This window comes from Bubalus kerabau, chromosome 1 (genome assembly GCF_029407905.1).
Source record: "Bubalus kerabau isolate K-KA32 ecotype Philippines breed swamp buffalo chromosome 1, PCC_UOA_SB_1v2, whole genome shotgun sequence".
NCBI classification, from domain to species: Eukaryota; Metazoa; Chordata; class Mammalia; order Artiodactyla; family Bovidae; genus Bubalus; species Bubalus kerabau.
In genome coordinates, this window is record NC_073624.1 from 185,263,078 (window position 1) to 185,283,585 (window position 20,508).

The 20,508-nt window shown below is 60.6% G+C and overlaps 1 protein-coding gene across 3 annotated transcripts in view; it reads left to right on the top strand.

The window, feature by feature from the left end:
- The window catches only part of EVI5L (ecotropic viral integration site 5 like), a 32,848-nt gene extending 13,959 nt beyond the window's left edge, over positions 1-18,889 (top strand). The window contains exons 2-20 of one of the 3 annotated variants that reach the window (XM_055545622.1): positions 481-664; positions 1,940-2,129; positions 2,460-2,684; positions 2,766-2,840; positions 3,425-3,550; positions 4,670-4,813; positions 4,953-5,042; positions 6,191-6,288; positions 6,376-6,436; positions 9,413-9,466; positions 10,292-10,324; positions 11,340-11,480; positions 14,336-14,464; positions 15,743-15,883; positions 15,963-16,118; positions 16,205-16,351; positions 16,430-16,525; positions 16,609-16,704; positions 16,882-18,889. In XM_055545622.1, coding sequence (XP_055401597.1) covers positions 528-664; positions 1,940-2,129; positions 2,460-2,684; positions 2,766-2,840; positions 3,425-3,550; positions 4,670-4,813; positions 4,953-5,042; positions 6,191-6,288; positions 6,376-6,436; positions 9,413-9,466; positions 10,292-10,324; positions 11,340-11,480; positions 14,336-14,464; positions 15,743-15,883; positions 15,963-16,118; positions 16,205-16,351; positions 16,430-16,525; positions 16,609-16,704; positions 16,882-17,166 — 2,424 coding nt within the window. In that variant the 5' untranslated portion in view covers positions 481-527 and the 3' untranslated portion in view covers positions 17,167-18,889. The remainder of the gene's footprint in view (positions 1-480; positions 665-1,939; positions 2,130-2,459; positions 2,685-2,765; positions 2,841-3,424; positions 3,551-4,669; positions 4,814-4,952; positions 5,043-6,190; positions 6,289-6,375; positions 6,437-9,412; positions 9,467-10,291; positions 10,325-11,339; positions 11,481-14,335; positions 14,465-15,742; positions 15,884-15,962; positions 16,119-16,204; positions 16,352-16,429; positions 16,526-16,608; positions 16,705-16,881) is intronic. The other 2 variants (XM_055545637.1, XM_055545631.1) reach the window with 2 other exon arrangements.
- The last annotated feature ends 1,619 nt before the right edge of the window (positions 18,890-20,508 follow it).

A 20,508-nucleotide genomic window follows, 5' to 3' on the forward strand; every position in this document is an offset into this window, starting at 1 on the left:
GATGAGACAGGGCAGGTCGGATGCTGAGGCAGGGCTCTCAGATCAGACCACAGCTGGGGACAGGGACCAAGGCTGACTAGAACAGGCACCAGAGCAGGGACGTCTGCAGGTCCTGGCAGGGGCCCTGAGTAACAAGCAGCCTTGGCCCCTGGCCCTGCTGAAGACTCAGGGGTGTCCGCTGAGAGTTGGTGTCCATGCCCAGGGAGAGTAGAATAGCACAGGCCCTGGCCGTGGCCGTCCTTACTCCTCGCTGGCGTCTGCACCATAAAAGTGGGGAGCCTAGTAGCCAGCACCTGGAGCAGAAGGAGCTAGCAACTGGACTGGGGTGCCTGGGGACAAGGGCTGACCAAGTGGACAGACCCAAGGTGGGAAGCCTGGGGTGAGGAGATGTCTCAGGTGATCAGCAGGCTCACTGGTCCAGAGCCAGCAGGACAGGGCAGGCACCCCTCCCAGTGCTGACCACGCGTCTCTGGTCCCCAGACAGTGCTGTGACCTGACCCTGCTCACAGCTGAGGAGCCTGACCGCCATGGCGAGCCCCACTCTGAGCCCCGACTCCTCATCTCAGGAGGCCCTGTCAGCCCCCACCTGCTCCCCCACCTCTGACTCTGAGAACCTCAGCCCCGATGAGCTGGAGCTGCTGGCCAAGCTTGAAGAGCAGAACCGGTGAGTTGGTCCCTGGGGGACCAGGTGGGGCCCCAGGGTATAGCCTGGGCCCCAAACGGAAGCTCCTGGGTGCCCCCTGCACTCAGAGCCCTAGGCCAAGTAACACTCCCACTGAGGCTAGCATTTGCCATCACCTCCCAACAGACGTTCTCCCATTCAGATGAGAAGATCATGGGATCAGGGCCCAGTGAGCCCTGCCTGCACTTTCAGGCCTTTGTTGAAGGAAAGAGTAAAGCTTCTGACTCTGGAACTGGCCCTTCCCAACCTTCTTCTCTGGCTCAGCCCCTGTTTTAAAGTGTGGGTTTTATTATTATGCCAGGAAGTCAAGGCCAGCAGATCAGGAGATGACCCCAGGAAGTCTGGGGACTTCCCTGGTCAGCATTTAGAATGCTGAGCTTGGGTTCAATCCCTGGTTGGGGAACTAAGATCCTGCATGCCACGAGGTGAGGCCAAAAAAAAAAAAGACAGTTTGTTACTCACAGATTCCAAGAGGAGGGGCACAGCGCACCATAAACCCTGCAGGGCCACCCGGGGAAGCACCAGGACCAGTCAGGAGGCAGAGGGAGTGAGAAAAATGTGGGTGAGAGCCTTTATTGTGGTTTCTGCCAGGAGTGGTGAGGCAGTGTAATCAGGGCTAGGACTGGCTAGTCTGAGTAACTTCAGCAAGCTGAGGCACAGGGTCTGGGCCTATTAGTCTAGTATCCGGCCCTGGGTAATTAGGGCAGAGGACAGTGGCCCTGAGTGCTAGCACCTAACAGAGGTGGTTGGTTTGTGGACTCTGGATTGGTTGGTTTGCATATGATAGGTGCACTGACAAGTGAGTCTGTAACCATTTCTGCCGATCTGCTAGGCCTGGGAGGGGCTGTCCTTCCAGGGTCAGGGAGGCCCCAGATGTCAGAGCATCAGAAACAGCTGGTTAATGCAGCCTCTTGTGAGCCATGGGCCCCCAGCCAGCCACTCACCCTCTCTGTACCTCATCTGTAAACACATCTTAACAAAGCCAGCCCCTCGGGACTAAATAAGCTGATCCCCAAGCTTCTCAGCCCAGGGCACAAAGTGGGACACATGCATGGCAGCCTCTCCAGGGACCCAGGATCAAAACCAGGGCTCAGAGAGGTTAGGGCACCAGCCAAGGTCACACAGCAAGTGCCATGCAGGAAGAACAACTAAGACCCAATCTGGGACCCCAGGGAGGAGGGGCTGGGCTCTCTGGGGTCCAAGGGCTGGGGCTGGAAGTACCTGCAGCCACCCCCCACCCCCTGCCTGCCCACCTAGGCTGCTGGAGGCCGACTCCAAGTCCATGCGCTCCATGAATGGCTCCCGGCGGAACAGTGGCTCCTCGCTGGTGTCCAGCTCCTCAGCCTCCTCCAACCTGAGCCACCTGGAGGAGGACACGTGGATTCTGTGGGGCCGGATCGCCAACGAGTGGGAGGAGTGGCGACGCCGGAAGGAGAAGCTGCTGAAGGTGGGGGGACTGTGGGGCCAGGGCAGGCTGGTCAGTGGCTGGGGGCGGGCAAGGTCCAGGGCTGGAGGTGTGCCTGGCGGAGGGAGGGGAGGAGGGAGAGTGGACGGGGCTGGCCTCCCAGACACCCCCACCTGCTTCCCACCTGTGTGCTCCGTGACAGGCTGGAGCACTGTGGCACTCTGTGCCATGAGGTGGCTTAGCCAAGCTCTCTGGGCCTCTGGGGAGGCGTGGACAGGCCCCATCTCCGAGGCCCAGCTGGACGGCCCTGGGGAGGCCACTCTGGGACTGGATCCAGCCCGGTCTTCCGCTCCCCCTCTGACCGGTCTCCAGGAGCTGATCCGCAAGGGCATCCCACACCACTTCCGGGCCATCATCTGGCAGCTCCTGTGCAGTGCCACAGACATGCCGGTTAAGAACCAGTACTCAGAGCTGCTCAAGATGTCGTCCCCCTGCGAGAAGCTCATCCGCAGGGACATCGCCCGCACCTACCCAGAGCACGAGTTCTTCAAGGGCCAGGACAGCCTAGGCCAGGAGGTCCTCTTCAATGTCATGAAGGTGAGCCCTGGCCCTGGAGAGATGCCCCGTGGTTGCCGGCCCGGTGGGACCCCGCCCTGACTCCCGTGCGTTCCTGTGCAGGCCTACTCGCTGGTGGACCGGGAGGTGGGCTACTGCCAGGGCAGTGCCTTCATCGTGGGCCTGCTGCTCATGCAGGTAGGTGGCCTGGGCCAGCCCAGCCCACTCTGTCGGTCCCCTGGAGGTGGACAGAAGCAAGTGTTCCCTCCATCAGTGTAGGCCTGGAGTCAGAGCTTCCCCCTGCCCGCCTGTGACCTCCGACAGTCTCCCGACCAAGCACAGAAGGCTGGCAGCTGGTCCTGACCACTATCCCATCCTGCTCGGTCACCTGCCAGGGTCAGATGAGGAACCCAGGCGGGAGACTTGGTTCGGCCAGTGCAGTGTTTATGGGGCTGGGGGTTTCCTGTGGAGGCTCTGGCAGGCTCAGGAGGGGAGAATGGTGGGGACTGGACGAGAGGCTGCCTCCACCGTGGGCTCTGGGGTTCAAGTCCCAGCTCCACCGTTTCTTGCCAGGCGGCCTTGGGCTCGTGACTTCAGCCTCTAGACGCTTCCCATCAGTGAAACGGGGACGATATTGACCGGAGGTTTGCCATGGGGGTCCAGGCAGCCCGGCACCATCTGTGTTCAGTCAAAGTAAACAGCAGAAACAAGCAAAGTCAGGAGAAGAGCAGTGGGCACCCCCTCCCATGCCAACCCCACTCACAGACACCCCCTGCCCCCAGATGCCTGAGGAGGAGGCCTTCTGTGTGTTCGTGCGGCTGATGCAGGAGTACCGCCTACGAGAGCTCTTCAAGCCCAGCATGGCCGAGCTGGGGCTCTGCATCTACCAATTTGAATACATGCTACAGGTGAGCAGGCCCAGGTGTTCATGCCTACCCACTCCGCTCCCCCATACCCCGCCAGCCCACACTCACGGGTGCTGACCTTGGCCCTCCCAGGGAGTCTCTTCGACTGAAAATTCTAGGCCTGAGAACCCACCCAGACATACCAGGGCAGAAAGGGGTCCTACTCCCCAGGGGGCCGTGGAGCACTGCCTGAAGGATGCTTCAGGGGCCAGTCCTTACAGTGGGGGCTTCTCAGAACTTAGGGTTCCCAGAGTCATTCAGGCCAGGATGGAGGGGTTGGCCTGCCTCAGACACACCCCCACACCATCCCTTTCTATCTGCTCCCCAGTGTGGTGGAAGGGGGAAAGTGTTGTCTGCCTGCCTTTGCTGATTACTAGAGAGCTGCAGCCGCCTATTTATAAATAGTAGCCCCCGCAGGGCCCGCTCCTGGCTGGCAGACAGCACCGGCGTATACACACACACGCACTCCGGCCTGCTCCGGAAGCCAGTTGCAGGTGGGGCTATGTGGCTCAGCACCAGTGGGCAGGATGCCTCTGGTTGTGAAAGCCCGCTCCTCAGGCCTGGAGGACCAGGAGGTGCTGTCGGTCAAGGGGACCGGAAATGCCAGCCAGCAAGTGGCCCAGGGCCACAGAGAAAGAGCCGAGAGCTCCCGTGGCAAAGTAGCTGGCCACCACCAGAGAGTCCCTGAGTCCAGAGGAGGCCCAGGGCAGGCCAGGGGACAGCCAAGGGTCCGTTCTTCCTATGAAGGACCAGCAGGGCCTCCTAACATCTCCAGCCTCAGTTTCCCCAGTTTCTGTCACTTTCCAGCTGTCTAAAGTTCAGGCCAGTCAAACATCCCTTAAGCATGTCTGGGCACAAAATGCAGAGCATTGTTGGGGGTGGTGGTGAGGCTCCCTGGGCAGCTAGGCCGCCTGCTGTCCCTGCCTGGGTCCCCCCTCATGCTGCTCAGAGCTCTGGGGTGCTTCTGCCCCACCCAGGGACAGTGTGGCGGGGGGGCTGCCCAGGGCAAGTCAGGGAAGGCTCCCTGAAGATGCAGGCACTTCCGGGTAGAGGGAACCTGAGGGTGTGGACTGCTGTGCCCAGCGCCCTCCTCATGGTGTCTGGCCTCCTCCCTGACCCCAGGAGCAGCTCCCGGACCTGAACACCCACTTCCGCTCCCAGAGCTTCCACACGTCCATGTATGCCTCGTCCTGGTTCCTCACACTCTTCCTCACCACCTTCCCACTGCCCATTGCCACCCGTGTCTTTGACATCTTCATGTACGAGGTAAGGACCCCTCCTTCTCCTGGGCACTCTGGATGGAGTGACTCAGGTCCCCACTGGAAATGATCCCAGGGCTCAGGGAGGGCTCAGAGACCCCTGGGAGAGCAGAACCGGAGATGCACTGCCCCCACTGCCTTTGCAGGGCCTGGAGATCATCTTCCGGGTGGGCCTCGCCCTGCTGCAGGTGAACCAGACGGAGCTGATGCAGCTGGACATGGAGGGGATGTCCCAGGTGTGCAGGGGTCCAGGGTAGTGGGTTTGCCCCCAGCAGGGGCACCTGGGCAAGTGAACCCTTCCTGAAAGATGGGAAGACCGTGGACTTCCTGAGTGCCCTGATCCTTTCCCATCATCTCTGCCCCCTAAGATCTCCCTGAAGGGCCTGGGCTGAGGGCGGGTGGGGGGTGCCTGAGGAGCCCCCAGCTCTGCCAGACTTGGGCCAGGGCCAGTAGCCTGGCAGCAGGGAGAGAAGAATGCCAAGCCCGGAAGTCCACCCCCCTTCACCTGCCCCCAGCTCCAGGTCCCCTAGAGCCTAATGTGACAAATAGCAATACTAGCCACACCTGGAGGCCTTGGGTGTGGTTTCAGCCCCAGCAACCAGGTCAGGCGAGGGCCCAGGAGGGAGTGAGGGTCTGGGGCTGACCCTCCCCTTGCCTGCCCCGGCCAGCTGCCCTGCCTGCGGAGAGAGGCCAGCCTGCTTCTCACTGCCATGTCCCCATCATGCAGGCCCCTGCCCCCTCCCAGCGTTCTCCAGCTGGTGGTTTGGGGAAGAATGCACAAAGGCCACAGTTGTGTTCACGAACACGGGCACCCATTGTCCGCAGCTGCCAGAGGGGGCCAGCTGGGCTGTGGAGCAGAGCCAGCCCAGTCCCAAGCCGCAGAAAGCTATGTCCACCGGCAGCGTGCACTTAAACTCTGCGTGGAGGCCCCAGGGGCCATGGGCGAGCAGGCAGGCCCCCAAGGGCTCCTTCTTTCAGCTTCGTCCCTGCCACCCTGATCCTTCAACCTCTTCCATCTCTTTTCACTGCCCTGGGTCAGCGGCATGGCTCCCCCTGCCCCCGCCATGAAGGCCCCTCTTCTCAGACCCCACCCCGGCCTTCCCCCCTCAGGAGCTCCCGAAGCCTGCTTCTCCTGCAGACAGAAGTCCTGGCCACAGGCAGCTCCTTCTCACAATTCCTGCTTCTCATACTTGCTCGCTCGATCCACATACACTGATGGAGCGCCCACAGAGGGCCAGGCCATGCAAGGCCCCAGGCCAACGGGCTCTGGCTGACACTTCTGGCATGCCCAGGCCCCTCCTCCAGGGAAGCAGGGCCTCCCACGGGCTTGGGTGGCCCCAGGTGGTCAGGGCCCACATGTCAGTGACCACCCATGTCCCCACAGTACTTCCAGAGGGTGATCCCCCATCAGTTCGACAGCTGTCCAGATAAGCTGATCCTCAAGGCTTACCAGGTCAAGTACAACCCCAAGAAGATGAAGAGGTCAGTAGTGGGCATCCGGGGTGCAGGCAGTAGGGGGGTCCCTGAGGGTGGGACAGTGAGCACATCAGCCCTCCCCTCTCTCTGCAGGCTGGAGAAGGAGTATGCGGCCATGAAGAGCAAGGAGATGGAGGAGCAGATTGAGATCAAGGTGAGTTCAGGTGGAGATGGGCCAGGCTGGGGCAGGATGCCCCGGAAGCCCCCTGATGAGGGTGGCCCCACCCAGCATGGGCCACACACCAGGGTGTCCCATGGCCTCGAGGGGTGACCCCTTGGCCCAGCTGCCCTTTCACTCACCACCTGGCCGCACAGAGTGAGAGCCACCCCCACCCCCTGAACTGGGGACATGGTTTAACAGGTGGACAGTTCCCTGTGCACCGAGATTCAACTCCCAGCCCTCTCCCTTCCCTGAGGTCAGGAAGAAAGTTCCAACCCTCTCATCACAGGATCTGGTCACCTGGCTACCAGCCCCATGCTTAGGTGACCTGGGGGATTTCCAAAAGTCACCTCATTAACATGATAAGTGACACCTTGATTCCTTTCTAAGAAAATTCCCAGGGTTTTAGGAGTGCTGTGCCAGGACCAGAGATGAAGACCAAATATATATTCCTGGTAGGTCACAATATCAGAGGGGCTTTCCTGGGCATGCAGAGCCTCTATACACAGACTCCCTTCCATCTCCTTTCCTCTGCTTTCGACCCTCCAAGTGTGATCTTGGTTATCTCTCCACAGGGATCTAGCAGGCACCTACTATGTGCCAGAATCATGGCAGAGACTGAGGGCCCCCAGTCCAGTAGGGGTGGGGGTCAGACACAAATGCAAACCCCAACACAGCCTGGCTCTGTCTTCTTCAGGGACAGATTCCCACAGTGCCTGGGCCTGGCGTCCCACAGACCAGAGTTCAAATCTCAGCTCTACTACAAACCAGCTGGGTGACCTGCCAGGAACATGAACGCACCTCTCTGAGCCTCAATGTCCCCTTCTGCAAAATGGGATGACGCTTGCTCTACTGTTCAAATTATTATTATGAACCAGCACCATCATCCCAACTTCCTCTCAAAAGACAGAGACAGAGCCTAGATTATAATCCAGGTTACCTGCTGCCCATATCTGAGTGGGGAAAGAGGACCCTATTGTCCTGGCCCTGTTGGTAGGTTTTCTGAGAAACAATTCTGTGTCCTAAACTTTTAAGCATCTCCCTTTCTCAGGAATGGCAGCATTACTGATGCACCAGTCCAAACATGTACATGTGTCTTGCTCATGCAGACAAGGGCGTGCTCTCACCTGGTGGCCAGGAGGGCTCAGCAGTAGGGAGGGATGCAGCAGACCCTCAGACCACATGTCCAGCCTGGAAATGTCCCACAAGACAAGCCTGAGCACCCCCAAGGGCAGGGCAGGACAGATGCCTTCTCCCTTGTCCCTGCCCTGTGCTCTTTCACCTTTTGCCTGTTTTAAAGCAAACCTGAGATTTGTTTTCATCAAGTACAGTGAGGTGACAAACACAGACAACCTCCTTTAGAAGGACAGTTTGTTACTCACAGTTCCCAGAGGGGCACACCTCTGCTGTGTGTGCAGGGCCACATGGGGAAGCATCAGGGCAGGGCAGGAGAAAAGCCTGGGCCAGAGCCCTTGCTGGGATTTCCATGGGAAGGTTTGGGTCAGGGTTCAAGAGGGTGTGTAGGCAGGTTCAAGAGAGTCAAGATTGGCTGGTTTGAATAATTTCCAGGTCTCTGGGCTATAGGAGTGGTCACCAACTGTCCTGGGACAATTGAGGGCATGGGAAATAATGGTTTGGTGTGTGAGAGGTAAGGGAGGTAGGCAGGGGTGTGACCGCTTAGTGTGTAGAAGGCAGACCAGCAGGCATGCTGTCTACTGTCCCTAGGAATTAACTAGTCCTAGGAGCAGCAGTATCTCTGGGATTAGCAAGGCGGCAGGATATCAAAGTATCAAAAATACAGAACAAAAAACTTTTCAGTACTGTGATTAGTATGTAGGCCCCCACAGTCCTTGTTCACACCCTATCAGGTTTTTTCCTGGGAGGAAGAGGAGCGAGGTGAGGTGTGGTCAGCACACTCAGCTCCTCCAAGGATGGCTGAGCTTGGCCATCCATGCATTGAGGCCAGAAAGTAGACAGAACCCAGGGGTCAGGGGTCAGGACTCTGGTTCTGGATTCCTGTGACGGACAGAGACCCAGGCCTGCAACAGCTCTGACTCCGGCAAGCCAGGAGCCTCTGGCAAGACCCTGCCTGCCTCCAACTCAGTTTCTCTTGACATGAGTCAGCGCCCATCAATCAAGTCTGTGATCCTCTCTGACATAGCTGCTTCCAGGGTGTGTTCTGCATGTTTCCATCACCTTCTTCTCTCTGGAAGAATGTCCTGTGTGATACACAGGGAAGCAGGACTCTCGCTGACCCACTGATGGAAACGATTTCTATACCCACTGCTTAAAGGACCCGGGGGTAGAAACTAGGGGTGAGGTGGATATCAACCTCCCCCGCTTCCCAGAAGGCTGCGGGGAAACCTACAACCACAAGTACCCCACCAAAACCACCAGCACAGCATGGAAGGCGGAAGGAAGACTGCCTCGAAAATTAGAGGGGGTGGGGGCGACGGTGACAACTGTCGGGCGCAGCTGGTTCTCAAAGGGACTCAGAAATGTAGTCATCAACAGCACGCACGTTCGCAAGACCCCTTTCCTTTCCTGGGCCTAGACTCCAAGTCTGTCCTCTAAGCCTTGGGGCTCAAATCCAAGCCGTGAGGGGTGGGGACTGTCTGCCAGCAGCTTCCCCCAGAACACAGAAGGCTCTGCCCTTGACAGGCCCAAGGCGACTCCAGAGGAGGACACGGGTGTTGCTGCTCCCTCCATACCCCCTCACACAGTGCATATCCACCCAAGCCATCACACTGGTTTTCCTGAACCAAGATTTGTTTGTTTTTTTTTAAATACCTAGTGGGCCATTCCAAATGAGAATTGGCCTTGACAGTTTTATGGAATCACTAACTTGGACCATTAAATGCTGGTGCCCTCCTGCCTGAAGATGGCCTGGCTCCAAGGGGACAGACTTCTGGGTGCACAGGAGCAGGACATGGGGCTCTGACGCACTCTTCCCTCTTCCCCCCACTACAGAGGCTTCGGACGGAGAACCGGCTCCTGAAGCAGCGAATCGAGACCCTGGAGAAGGTGAGGGGTGCGGCCGCCAGCCTGCAGCACCAAACCCTCCCAGTCCTGGGCAGGACCTAGCAGCCAGAGGGCCGGCCAGCCAGCCTCCCGCCCCAGGCGCAACCCCACCCTAAACTCCCACCATAAATCCCACAGGCCCCACCATGTGTTTACCTGAGACTTCCACTGCTGTGTAAATTGGGGACCAAGGGGAAGCTTTGCCTGAAGGGGGACTGAGTTATAACCCCATTAACTGCAAACACAGAAATCCATTTGGGTCTGGCGCCCTGCGGGCTGCCTGGGTGTGGGCTGCTCTGACAAAAGAAAGGAGAAGAGGGCGGCTGTGCACCATGGAGGGGGTGCCATAGCCTTGACCCTTGCCCCCAACCTGTTTTTAAATATGAGAGTAGAGACGGGGGCTCTCAACTTCCAGCTCCCTGCTCAGTCTCACTTGACCCACTACTGACCGCAGGTGGAATTTGTCCTTGGCCCAAAGCCTTGAGTCTTGTTCTGCCTCCAAATTAAAACTGCACTCAGGGGGCCCAGGGCTCCCCCGCCAACCCTCCTCAGGTGAGGCCCCAGCCCCACAGCTCCCATGGGTGACCCTGCCCCCACCCCCTACTCACACACAGACTCCTCCCCAGGATGGAGCTTGCTCTGGCTTTGGTCTTCCTCCCGGCCCTCTCCTGCTGGTTCTCTGGTTCTCCAGTCTCACTCCTCTCTCCCGCTTCTAGAGATAGCCCACCGCGTTAGTGACATGTGGTTCTTGTCTGTCTCCCCTCTCCTGTCCCCGCGCCTTCTGCTCTGCCTCCTCCCCCTGTCGCTCGGAACCCCTCCGCCGGGTAGGAGAGCGCTGCTCTGGCTGATAGGTTAATACAGGTACTGTAGCTTTTCCTCTCCCTCTCCCACTTCTTCCCAGTGCCCACACATGACCACCAGACGCCTCTGCCCTGGCCGCTGCCATCCCTCGGGGGAGGAGGGGGGAGGGGGCAGACCTGGCGCTGTGCATGGGGGCGGCTGGGGACCGCTTCTCCAGGAGACAGAGGCTTCCCTCTGGGGGAGGGGGCATGCGTGTGAAGGCCTGGTGCCTGTGGGCGCGTGTGAGTGTGCACGCAATGCACAGATTTCCTCTCTCCAGAGGACACTGGTAGGGATAAGGGTGGGGACCCTGAGGCTACATTAGCAACAGGCCCTGGTTGGTGTGTGCACAGCTGAGCCACCCCAACACACACACACACACACACACACACACTCCCCTACCCCTTATGGCCCCTCACGCTCTTCTCTGCTCCAACCTGCAAGGCCTGTCCTCTTCTCTCACTCGCCTGCTTCTGCTGCTGCCTCATCCTGAATGGCTTTCTCTGGAAGCTCCTGCCTCACCGTGGCTCTGAGCCTGGAATGGGGGGCCTAAATTGGGGGTTGAGGGGATGAGGCTGGGGAGTCTTAGTCTTGGGCAGGTGGAAGTCTGGGGGTCCAGGACTGAAGATTTGGGGAGAGATGTACCCCCCCAATCTGGCCCCCAGGAGCCCGTCTTGAGCCTCCTGGCCCTCAGCTGTCCCCAGATCCCTGTCATCCCCAGCAGAGCCTGGCCTCTGCTGTGCTGTCCACCCTAAGTGGACAAGGACTTATTTCTCCTTACCTGGGACAGAGGCTGCAAGCCAGAGCCTGGGTCCCGGGTGGGTCTGTTCCTCCAGGTTCCTCCTGGTTCCTGTTCCTGCCTGCCTCCCCAACATCCCCAGGCCCTAGGGGGCACCCCATCCCAGGCTCTTGAGTGTGGGAGGTCCTCCTCCTCCCACCCCGCCTCCACCCTCTCTGGGCCTCCCCACCGGCAGGCCCCAGGCAGAGCTGGGGGTGTGAGCAGAGAGTCACGGCACCTCATCCTCGCTGTCCTCAGGGGCAGGTGACGCGCGCACAGGAGGCAGAGGAGAACTACGTCATCAAGCGGGAACTGGCTGTGGTGCGGCAGCAGTGTAGCTCGGCAGCCGAAGACCTGCAGAAGGCGCAGAGCACCATCCGGCAGCTGCAGGAGCAGCAGGTACCAGGCCGGTGGGCGGGGCCCAGGGCCAGGCCACGCCCTATGCCTGGCTGCCTGCAGAGCTCTGGGGCACCTGGCCCGAATCAGCCCTGGCCCTCCTGTTCCTTCCTTGGGGACAGGGGACCCAGAGTCTCTTCCAGCCCCACACCCGGGGCAATCCTGTGGTTTCTCTTTCCCACCCCGCAGTGGGGCATCCGGCCTACCATATTACCACACTGAGGGCAAGACAGTCAGCCTCCACCCATCCCCCAACTGTCCCTGCAGGGACCCCGCCCTCCACTGATAGAGCTGTGATTCCTTGGGGGAGCCTTGATGTCTCCCCAGGGTCTGAAGGGCTGTTGGGTTGTTATCAAACCAAACCTAGGTCCATTCATCTGACATGCAGCAAAACCAGCTACCAACACAGCTTGTGGTGAAGGAAACCACAGCATCTTCTGCAAACAAGGAGAAAGGGCAGCTCATGCTCAAAAGAACCCAGAAAGTCCCCGATGCCTTTTCGGCAGGGGATTTTTTAGTATTTTCATTTATTTATCTGGCTGAATCAGGTCTTGGTAGTGGCACTTGGGACCTTCCGTCTTCACTGCAGCACATGGGATCTCTAGTTGCAGCATGTGAACTCTTAGTTGTGGAATGTGGGATCTGGGTCCCCAACCAACAATCAAACCCAAGCCCCCTGCATTGGGAATGTGGAGTCTTAGCCACTGGACCCCCAGGGAAGCCCCTAGGCAGGGTCTTTTTTTAAGACAGTGCCAGAGGAGAGGGTCCTAGGACACAGGGTCAGCTCTTGGACCTTCTTCTGATTGGTTGGTGGTGAGGAAACAGGGTGATGTTTAGCGAACCTCAGTCGTCATCAACCCTCTTGCTACAACCAGTCTGGGGTCTGGTGCTGGTGGTCAGTGTGTAGTCACCATGCTCCACCTGGCTGGGGCTCTTAATTTCTGCAGAAGAACTCAAAGACCCATGTCAAGTAGTTATCTCTACTCCTTCAGGAGGGCCTAGGCATCCTGGGACTCTATGATCCTCATCATTTACTGCCTGAGGCTGCTTTCTGGAACTCAGCAGAGGTCTTGGAGACTACAGCCTTTTTCTATAAACAAGAAACAGGGACACGGAAGGGCTTTTGTACCCAGGAGGGCCCATGGGATCCTGCTTGGTTTCAGCCCCCCATTTTCTTTGAAACTCAAGGGAGGCACAGGAAAGGCAATAAAGTTTTGGGGGATAGAGAGGTTAATCATACACTCGGGAGGGTAGCTCAGTTTCAGGGCTTCCTCAGGGGGTGGGTAAGCAGCCATGCATGGTAGGAGCTGGGATGAGGGAGGGTAACCCCCTCCAGTGCCCAACACCTTGCCCTCAGAAGAGGGTCTGGTCTGTGCCCGCCACCCTGAGCTAATGGGTTGGGGATGAGGTGGGGGCAGCCCAAGTCTGCTTTGGAGTCATGAACTCAGGTGGGTGGTGGAGAGCCCATGAGCTGAAGCATGGCAGAGTCCACTTCTCCCAGAGAGGGCTTCCAGAACTCTCCCCCAGCCACACCCAGCAGCTGCCTTCCTGATGTGGTAACACACTGGCAGCTGTGGCCTCCAAACTCAGCAGGTATGACTGAGCACAGGCCCTGAGGGGCAGGGAAGGGCGCTGTCGGCTCCCCATACCCCAGGGCTGGACCAGCAGGGCCTGGCAGTGAGGTGAGGGTCCCTGATGTGGAGAAACCACAGGGTGCTTGAGAAACGGTGAAGAGAAGGAATGGTCATTGGCTGAGGAGAATCCCTCCCCTACGTGTTGACCCTCTGTTCCTGGGGACAGAGGGGCAGAACTTCACTATTGCTGACCCGCATCCACCTCCGGCTCAAGTTCAAGTGCTGTAGCCCCACCTGGCTTTGAAGCAGCCAGACCAGTGGGGAAGCTGAGGCTGGGCTAACCCTACCCATGGCACAATGCCCTCCATCAGGCCAGTTGGAGAGACATTCACCTGCCCCCTCGGGGCTCCCGCCCTTAGGCCTGCTGCAGAGCTGGGTGAGGCAGGGAGGTCACTGCAAGGCAGAGGGAGGCAGGGAGGGAGTGTGGGAGATGCCGGTGGGGCCCCTGGAAGAGATGCAGCCGGGCAGAGCTGCCATGGGGCCCAGAGCCCATCTGGGCCGAGAGAGAGCCACCCACACCCCTGGACTTCAGAGACCCCCAGTGGTCAAGGGTAGCAAGCAGACCTGGGCAGTTAGGCAGGAGGGCCCCATAAATAAGACCTGGTCAGTGGGGAAGCAGGGGGTGGGGCAGCTGAGGAGCAGGGTGGCTGGGGCAACTTGCCAGAGAACTGCCCTGCCAGGCCACCCAGGCAGCAAGATGCAGGCTGTGCTCCAACCCCAGGGGCTTCCTCCCTCACTGTCGAGGTCTTCTGTATGGGGCCCACCCATCACCCCTGGGACTCCCAGATACCTTTGAGAAGCCCCTGGACACTGACCAAGAAAGTGGTCTCAGCCAACTCTTTCCCCATCTGCCCCTCACAACCCCCACGGTGTGGTCAGGCCACAGACCACACAGCAGGAAGCAGCACCCAGAGAACTCGTTCTGCATACTCACCCCAATGATCCTGTGAACCAATCATTGGTGTACCTCAGGGGGCCTCCTGAGGCCATGTGTGGTGTCCCCAGGACCCCAAGACAAAGCATCAGGGCCCCCATGGTGTTCTGCCCTTCCGGGGGATATGGGCTTTCTCCTTGCCCTCCTCTCCACCCACAACCTAAGCCCCCACTCCTGGCCCAGGGGGTGGAAGAGGTGGGACCAGGCCTGGGCCCTTACCTTGCTGGCAGGAAAGCTGCCCACCTCTGGCCACAGCCTGTCGCCCAGCACAGCCTTCTGCCTGCCCCCAGGATAACCCACGCCTCACCGAGGACTTTGTGGCCCACCTGGAGACGGAGCTGGAGCAGTCACGGCTTCGGGAGACCGAGACCCTGGGGGCCCTTCGGGAGATGCAGGACAAGGTTCTGGACATGGAGAAGGTGCGACTGTGTGGCCGCTGGGGGCACCCTGGAGATGGGGCAGTAAGGGCGCCCCTGGGAGGTGACAACTGGGCCCTCGCCAAGGATAAGGGGGGCAGCCCCAGGGACCTGAGGGCCAGGCCCTGGAGTCAGAGCCCTTCCCCTGCCTCCTCCCCCATAGTCTCCACAGCAAGGTATGTACCACTCAAGCCCCGGAGGCGCACACACACACACACACACACACACGCAGCAGCATGACTCCGTGAGAGCCACGCCTGCCCTCATATGCCAGACACCAGGCCAGCAGCACAGTGGCTGTCATGGGCCACCTGGACAGCCCATCCTGCCTGTGTATGTCCCCCTCAGGCCCTGAGCTCCAGGGGGAAGGGAAGGCGCAGGCCCATCAAGGCTGCTCCCCTCCACAGCCCCACCACCCAGGGGGCCGCCTTCTCCCACCTGCAGCCCTGCAGGGAGCGCCAGGCCTCTTGGTACCTTCCCAGTTCCTTCCACCCTGGCTATTGTCTCAATTCCCTTGAGCCGCCAGAAGGGAAATGCCCTGGCCACCAGAGGGCAGTACTCACCCACTAGCAGAAGCCACGCCTCCCCCAGCTTCAAGCTGCAGTTTGGGGTGTCCTCCTAGGTGGGGTGTCTCTGCCACAGCCTTGCATGGGGCCATCGGCATCACAGTCCCTAACAGACCCACCACCCAGACTGGGCTTTCCTCTCTCCTCTCTACATCAGAGGGAAATGTGGGCCCAAAAGTTCCACCACCCTACCCCCAACTCCCAGACAAGAGGCAGCGAGAACCTCCTGCAGCGAGTTGGCTTTTGGTCCAAGAGGCTGGAGCACAAATCTCTCATCACTGAGCCCTTGGGAGGCCAGGATAGGGCCTAGGCCGGCCCTCTGTCCCCAGGGACAGTGCCGAAACCTGCCATCTGCTCAGCTTCTGCTGGGCCAGGTCTGGGCTGGGAGGGCGAGGATCTCAGATGCCCAGGTGAGGAGCACCTGGCCTCACTGCCCTCCTAGTGTTATCAACACTCACGTGTGGTGTGGGGGTTGCCCTGGACCAGCCCCCTGAGAGAGCAAGTGCTGTTAATACAGCCGGCTTTACAGACCAGGATTTCCAGCAGGGGCTGCGAGGGTGGGGTCTCCTCTCCTGGGGCCTCCTCCTCATTCCCCTGGGCATCTGGGCGTCCAGGGTGCACCCTCTCCCAGCCCGGCTGCCAATGGTGAAGCCCAGAGGAGAGGGGGCCGGGGAGTGAGGCCTGCGGGCAGCTCTGAGCGCTCCTCTCCCCGCAGAGGAACAGCTCGCTGCCCGACGAGAACAACGTGGCTCGGCTTCAGGAGGAGCTGAAGGCGCTCAAGGTTCGGGAGGGTGAGGCGGTGGCCTCGGCACGGGAGCTGAAGCTGCAGCTGCAGGAGCTCTCGGACACCTGGCAGGTGAGGGCGGGCCTCGTTCCAGGGGGTCGAAGCGGCCTTGGGCCCCGGGCGCAGGCCGACCGCCGACCTCTCCCCGCAGGCCCACCTGTCTCGCGGTGGCCGCTGGAAGGAGTCCCCGCGGAAGCTGGTCCTGGGCGAGCTGCAGGACGAGCTGATGAGCGTGCGGCTGCGCGAGGCCCAGGCGCTGGCGGAGGGTCGAGAGCTGCGGCAGCGCGTGGTGGAGCTCGAGACTCAGGTGGGCCGAGGCCGGCCCAGGGAGGGAATCCAGCGCCCGGGGTCGAGCCCTCGGCAAGGCCTTGACCCCCGCCCATCCGCCCCCAGGACCACATCCACCGCAACCTGCTGAACCGTGTGGAGGCTGAGCGCGCAGCGCTGCAAGAGAAGCTGCAGTACCTGGCGGCACAGAACAAGGGGCTGCAGACGCAGCTCAGCGAGAGCCGCCGCAAGCAGGCTGAGGCCGAGTGCAAGGTGCCCGAACCCCCACTCCCCCCATCCCCTAAGCCCTGCCGCGCCCCTTGACCCCTTTTCCCCCACCCCCGCCCCCAGAGCAAGGAGGAGGTGATGGCCGTGCGCCTGCGGGAGGCGGACAGCATGGCGGCGGTGGCCGAGATGCGGCAGCGCATTGCGGAGCTGGAGATCCAGGTGAGCGGTGAGGCCAGGGCGGGGCGCGCCGCGGACTGGCTCGGGGACCGGACCCCGTGCTGACTGGCACGGCCCGCCCTCAGAGAGAGGAGGGCCGCATCCAGGGCCAGCTGAACCACTCGGATTCGTCGCAGTACATCCGCGAGCTCAAGGACCAGATCGAGGAGCTGAAGGCCGAGGTGAGCGCGGGGGGGAGGGGCGTGAGAGCCCTGGTGGCCGCGACCAGTGATGGGCCGGGCGTCGGCGTTTCGGGGAGCGGGAGAGGAGGGGGGCCCGGCGGCCGGACTCCATCCATGGGGACATCGATGCATGCCTCCAGCGCGTGGGTCCCACCTCACCCCAACCCCCCGCCCCAGGTGCGGCTGCTGAAGGGCCCGCCGCCCTTTGAGGACCCGCTGGCCTTCGACGGGCTGGGCCTGGCGCGGCACCTGGACGAGGACTCGCTACCGTCGTCCGACGAGGAGCTGCTGGGCGTGGGCGTGGGCGTGGGCGCCGCGCTGCAGGACGCGCTCTACCCGCTGTCCCCGCGCGACGCGCGCTTCTTCCGCCGGCTGGAGCGGCCGGCCAAGGACAGTGAGGGCAGCTCCGACAGCGACGCCGACGAGCTGGCCGCGCCCTACAGCCAGGGCCTGGACAACTGAGGCCGTGCCACGCGTGCTCGGAGCCAGGGCGAGGGGGTAGGGGGGTGGGCCGCCGCCAGCCCGCTCCTGCGTCGGCGCCAGCTCTTCACAGACTCCACGCCCTCGGCAGTTTCACCCACCCAGAGGGCCAGGCCCAGCGCACAACCGGGCACAGAGGGCAGGGCCGGAGGCTGGGGATCCTCACAGTGCCCTGGCAGGCCCACCCTCCCCAGCAGTGTTTACCCATCTTGGTCCGTTCCCTTCTCGGCCCATTTACCTGGAAGGTCTGCCCCTCTTAACAGCCAGGGCCAGGACGACCCAAGGGTCCCAGGACTGCACCAACGGAAGCTGCCCCTCCTAGCCGGCCTCCTCCTGGGACAAGAGTGGCCCTGCCGGGAAGGGCCCAGGCTCTGGGGCAGGCCTGAGGAGGAAGGTGCCCCTGTAGGCCAGACTTTACCACCCATGAAGGCCCTGGGGACCCTTGGCCTCTGGAGACAGATGGCCAGGCAGGGCTTCCCTGCCTGGTTGCAGGCATTCTGCAACAGAAACCAAAGTCCCCCCTACTGAGTGCAGGGCTGCCAGGGTGTGAGTGGCCAACTGGAACCAGCCAGGGCCTGGGCAGTATCTGTCCCTACTTTCTAGGGGCCAGAGCAGCTGTAAGGAAGTGGAGAGACCTCCCCTTCCCCAGCACCCCACCTCTTCCTCTGTGGCAGTCCCATCACCCCAGCTTGGCCAGTGACGGGGGGAGAGGGGCTCCCCATGCAGGCTAGCCTCCTCTCCAGGGGGTCCCCAGCCTCCAAGTCCCTTCCTCCTCTGTATCCCTAGCCCCACCCTCCAGCCCCAGGGGAGGAGGCCTCCTGGCTGAGTGCCCCCCCTACCTGCTCACAGTGGTCCCGTGGTCTCTGCTGAGTCAGAGCCAAGAACGGTGCCAAAGTCCAACGATGCCCCCAGACCCGACCCCCCGGGACCTCATGACCCCCGGGCTGACCTTCTCGGTGCTCCTGGAGCCTAGAACAGCATCACAAACAGTCCCCCTGGCACTTCCTGGGGTGGGGATCCATGCTCAGTCCCCCCTTCCCGGTCGCCCACTCAGTGTTACAAAGCCTGGGGACCAGGGTGGGCATCCCAGGGGCTCACCGCACATGCCCACCACCATTTTGCACACTGCCTGTTCACACTCCACATGTCGCCCAGGCGGGAAAGATGGAAAATAAAGTGTATTTACACAGTCACGACAAGGGGCGCAGAGCGGGGCAGGCCTGGGGGTCCCTGGCCCCTTGTGAAGCAGCGGGGAAGGGAGGAGGCTGTCTATGCCCTTGGGAGCCTCCCACTGTCTAAGAGAACCAGGGGCACAGGTCACAGCAAGCCAGCAGGGGCCCAAAGAGGCTGCCCAGGACGGGGTGCAGAGTGGAAGAGCAAAGTTCACACCATGCATGTGAACATTAAGTGTGGGGGTAGGAAGAGATAGGTTGGTATTGGAGGAACAGGTCAGATGCACCCTTAGAGCAGGCATTTTCAGGAGGATGGCTCTGGACATGGGGAGAGTGGGCCATGATTTCCCACCAGGGCAATTCAGCCAGGGCCTCCCTTGAGAGTCATGAAGAATGAAGGGGCTTGGGCTTGGGGCCTCAGGAGGATTCAGGATCTAGTTTCCTCCATTCGGCGTGTACTTCCCGAGGCCTTCAGGGTTTTCTGCTCTGAGCCTGGTTCTGAGGGGTCCCAAGTGCAGTGGAGGAGACAGACATTGGGGGGGGGGGTGAGGGATAAGTCTGCGCTAAGAATGGTGAGTGCCTAGAGGAATGTGTAGGGAGATAAGGGAAGGTTTCTTGGAGGAGGTGGGGGGGGGGGGTGCATCTCCAAGGGCAGAAGCATAAGGATGAGATGTGGAGGGATCAGCAGGAGACATGTGAGATCTGTGAAGAAGGAACAGGAGAAAGTGGGCATGGCCAGACTGGGAAGGGGGTTTTCAAGTCAGGAGAAGAAAGACTTTGCACTTTGAACTGAGGGTACTGGGGAGCCATGGAGGGCTTAGGTGAGAGGGGCACCATCAGAGGGACTACAGTCTTGGATGTCAGCACAGAGACAAAACTGAGCCAGGCAGTGGGGACTGCCCTGGGGAAAGAAGACCCAGAGAGGCAGGTCTTTTGTAGGGTTGCGCACGGAGCTGAGGCGTAGTCCCAGCTAGCACAGGGAGTCAGATCCAGGGATGGCAAGGAAGGCTTCCTGGAGGAGACATTTAACTGGGTCCAGCCAGATACCAGCCTGGCCCTGACCTCTACGCCCGGTGTGGACCCACAAAGTGTGCCCCGCTCTGCTGCATGATACCTGCAGAGCAGCGAGCAGGACACCTGTCATGCACCGGGACAGCTGAGCCCCTCTTACACCACAGCTCCTGTGGACCCATCACCATCCCCACCACACAGTTTGAACACAGACCTTGACCGTTGCTGCCTGCCTCTCCTACTCCCACCAAGTAACTCCACCTGGTTAGCTCCCAGGATGGGGCAGGAAGTTGGGAGAACTGGGGCTCTGCCCTGCTCCTTCTCGAGGGCTGGCCTTGGGGCCTCAGCTACCCAACATGTCACGAGTCAGCCCCTACCCTCGGGCTTGTCTCAGCATCTGGAAACAAGGACACCCGGGTCCTCACCAGGGCCCAGCTTAGAAAAGGAACCTCTGTAGTTTGTCACCTTAACTGATTGGCTCCCAGGGATGGAGGTGACAGTATCCCATCAAGACTGGGCCAATTTCTCTTCAGATCCTAGGTTGGGAGGCAGTTGCTTCTGGGGTGGGGACCAGCAGGAACCCAGCTTCAGGGACTGGGTCTACAGGCAGAGAAATAGCCCCACATGGGGTCCCTCTCTGTCCATCTACCTGTCCTGAGGATTGTGGTTCCCCTCAGGCCGCCATCATTTTGGGTGTAAAGCAGGACACTCTTGGGGAGGAAAGGCCTAGGGGATCCATTTCCTGCACGGGTACTTGGGAAGAAAGAGGGCCTGGTCTGTGGCTTAAAGGAGCTAGAGTCAGGATGACTGGACTGTGGGAGGAAGGGCAAGGAATTCTGACTTGGGGAGATAAGCAAAGGTAGTGGTTGGCTCTGGCGAGGACCCTCAACATTGGTGCACAGGCAAGGAAGCCTGGTTAGAGGGCTTGGGGGGACACCCTAAGTTGAGATGAAAGGCGAAGGCCCATGGCTGGGAAGCAGGCCCAGAGGGGCATGGTGAGGGCTCCTGGAGAGGAGTGGGCAATGGAAGCATGTCCAGATCTCCCATCAGCCTTGGAGAGACTGCTCCTTCCCTGTGCTGCTCAGTGCGGTCCACCCAGGAGGCAGTGACTCCCTTTCCCAAGCCCAGGGCTCAGCTGCGG